The 3,391-nt window shown below is 32.5% G+C and overlaps 1 protein-coding gene across 1 annotated transcript; it reads right to left on the reverse strand.

The window, feature by feature from the left end:
• Positions 1–2,608: 2,608 nt before the first annotated feature.
• LOC117114506 (CCAAT/enhancer-binding protein gamma-like) lies at positions 2,609–3,022 on the reverse strand. Its single transcript, XM_033258175.1, has one exon. It carries the CDS (start codon positions 3,020–3,022, stop codon positions 2,609–2,611), a length of 414 nt encoding a protein of 137 aa, XP_033114066.1.
• Between the last annotated feature and the right edge of the window lie 369 nt (positions 3,023–3,391).

Below are 3,391 nucleotides of genomic sequence, written 5' to 3' on the forward strand. Positions count from 1 at the left end.
ACAAAAATAGGCCTCAGCATTTCTTTAAAGACAATGTTAAATATCAAAATCATACAATTTATATAAACAGTCTGTTTTGCAGAAAGTAATATACTTTTTAAGCTTACTTTTGCATTTATTTTCATGCTACACATTCAAACAATAAACAATACAAGCAACCTGTAGACAAGCCCGACCACCCAACACTTTGAAAATCTGTAGTTAGCAATATTTACAAAATATGTTTTCTTACCAAAAAGAAACTACTTTGATGATGTTTAAAAGTCCACTATTAAAGCTTCAGTCTCATAAAAAGGTGTTTCAAGAAAATTTCAAAACGCTCCTGTAAATTTTCGATTTACAATAATTTTCATAAATATATTATTATAACAATAGTTGCGAATATATCCTACACTATTTAAGGCCTACACCTGTCATGAAAAACGACCTGATTGAAATGTCACTCTGTTTGGGAAAAAAAACATTTTTATTGGCCTTATGGACTAATGGCAAGTCAGTCTTAAGTGTAGTTTACTAGCTTGGCCATTCTAGTTTAAGGTGCTCATTCCAATTTAGAATTTTCTTATAAATAGGGAAAATATATTTTTTAATATACGGTAAATTTTACCTCTTCTTGATCTTTTGTTTTACATGAGGTTTGTATTTAGATATTGGAGTCATATTATACATTAAAAAGGGGAACAGTCTCAAATGAAGCAAGGTGATTGGTGGATACATTCGAAATGAACTAATATTGTAGGCAAACATCATTTTAAGAATACTGGTTGGAAGGCTTTTCTAAAACCTGGAACACACTGTGTCTATCGATGGATCACTTTTCAATGATCACCACTCAAGAGTGACAGTAATATTAAGCATACAGCATCACACTGTCAAGTGCACAGATCGGGAAAAAAAAAGAAAACTTGCTTGCCGACGATTTGCAGTGTATGCCTCAATTTATACAGTTCTATCTGTGTAGAATTTGGGTTGGGTAAACTAAATTTTGTTTACTCACTTTTTATTGCGCTTACTGCGTGCCATACAAAATTCAATTGGCGTCCCATACTCGTTTTCTTATCGTCTGTAATTTAACTTATTCGTTGGTGGCGCTGTCTAGAAAGAGAGAAAAGAATATGGGACTTGTGGAAAGTCTTTACAGAATTCTATTGTATTTATGCGACATTCTGGTTCCTACAAACAATTTACGAAAAATAAATTAGCTATTTTTAATTGAATTCACTATCTTTAAACTTTTTATTAACTACTGTTTTAACTTTAGGGCACATAGAAAAAAATATTAGATTATCACTTTTTTTTTCTTAATTGATGAGGGTGGGCATTTACTTTTTTTAAAAATTTAATTGGAACAACAGAATATTGCTTGTTTTTCGATGAGGGAGGGACTGTCTTTATTTGGCAAGAATATTGTAAATATTGTATAAAAACTGGTTTAATTTTATTGGTTTTTTTTTAAAGAAAATATATTTCCAGTCACAAAATTGCATGGTTGTCTTTATGTTGTTAAGATAAATGATGCGGCAAAATAAAAAATTGTTTATTCCTGTAAAAGTATTTCCCATATTTTTTACGCGGGCGGGCGGGAGAGATAATCTAGCAATTTTTTTCATGTGCCCTTAAGTTACTGCTATGCATCCTTTCAAAGCTGACCCTATACAAATATCAAAGTATATATATGTGACCTACTCTAGCAAAAAACAGGCTCGTCTCCAATAAATGAAAAAAATGACAATATCAGATCTTCGTAATCTAAAGGTCAAATGCTAGTAATTGATGCAAAATTGTTATAAACAGATAACAAATGGGGAAGATATGAGAATTTATATTTTCAATCCAACATGCAGATGGTCAACAAATGGGAATTTTAGCCAATTTGAAGACTCGCATTTGACAACAAGCGCCTGGTTTTGCCAGAGTTGGTCACGTATGTACAGGCGTTTTGGAGCACTACTCAAAAAATTGCATTCCATATCATTTCAAGAACAGAATTATTCATCTGTTCATAGCCTATAGACCTACTTCAGAAATACTGCATTATGAAAGTACACAGTAATATAGTACTTTATAGTTGGATCAACAATGAAAAATTAGAACATGTTTTATGTCCTAAAGAAATGGTTTTGACAAACACTTATGGTTTAATAACTAATTAAGGTGCCTAGAATGTTCAAAAGTGGTTCAAAAAGTGAATACAAAACAAATTAAAAGTTTGGTATAAAGTTGGAGGTTGGGGGAAGAAGGGGGGAGGTCAGTGGTGATAACATGACTTGCTCACCGGAGCCTATTGTCAATAGGCAAGAGGACAGGCAGCATAAAAGTCCCTGATGTGAGAATAAGAGAGGTGGGCTGAAGGACCTATCAGAAAACCCATTGGCACCATCACTAGATGGGGTGTTTTACTTATTTCTCTGTTTGGTTGGCCTATGTTATAAAAGAAAAACAGTTAAGAAAATCTGTTTACATGTGCGTTAGGGTTATCAATTTTTTTTTAAATGGTAACTAAAATCTTCACAATACTATTTTCTATAGTATTTATTATTAACGTTGATAATTTATGAAATATATACAATATGTACAAATATTCAGCAAAATTCAATGTTTCAGCCAATCAAGAAGATGACCCCCTTGAGTACTGGTGATCCTTGAGGGCAGTAGACTCATCTACTGTCTCCATTTGAAAATCTTGCTCTTCAAGAGAAGGTTGTTTGTCAACATTGTGTTGCGCATTGCATAATGCGTACGTTGTGCTTGGATCGGGTACATCTTTAGCTTGTACAAGGAACAGCTCTTTGAGAACAGTCAATTCTTTTGATAGCAGTTTCACTTTTTCTTCCAGTTTTGCATTTTCAGACTTAAGTTGCTCAACTCTTTCCTGCGTCTCCTTATTTTTAAGCCTTGTTTTGTCGCGACTCTTACGAACAGCGATATTGTTTCTTTTTCTTCTTTCAGCATATTCATTGTCGCCTGCTCCTAGAATGTTTTTATCACCAGCACCTGCACTTTTTACGTTATCACTTTCCATGACTAATATTAAAAATCCTGAAAATATATAATAATAAGTTCATACATTTTTACTTTGGATAAGGACAAGCTTGGAAGTATGAAAATAATAATTATAGAGCAGTGGTCCAAAGTTGGAAGAAGTCATTTACGATTATCAATAACCATAACTTTTCATTGTTAATAAATCACATAAATTCAATCAACTGTATTAAAGAGAAAAATAAAACATATTTCTGGGAGATCTGTTTAAAACAGTTTTCTTAGCACATTTAATTTTCTTTTGCTGCTTTAGGAAGACCTTTTTAATACCTTGTTTTGCAAACTTATATATATCGTCAGAGGGCAGGAAAAAAACAAAAAAAATTGTTTAGCAAATAGTTTTGCCAAA

This window comes from Anneissia japonica, unplaced genomic scaffold (assembly GCF_011630105.1).
Source record: "Anneissia japonica isolate Jap-2015-1 unplaced genomic scaffold, ASM1163010v1 scaffold284978_len400890_cov162, whole genome shotgun sequence".
Taxonomy (NCBI): domain Eukaryota; kingdom Metazoa; phylum Echinodermata; class Crinoidea; order Comatulida; family Comatulidae; genus Anneissia; species Anneissia japonica.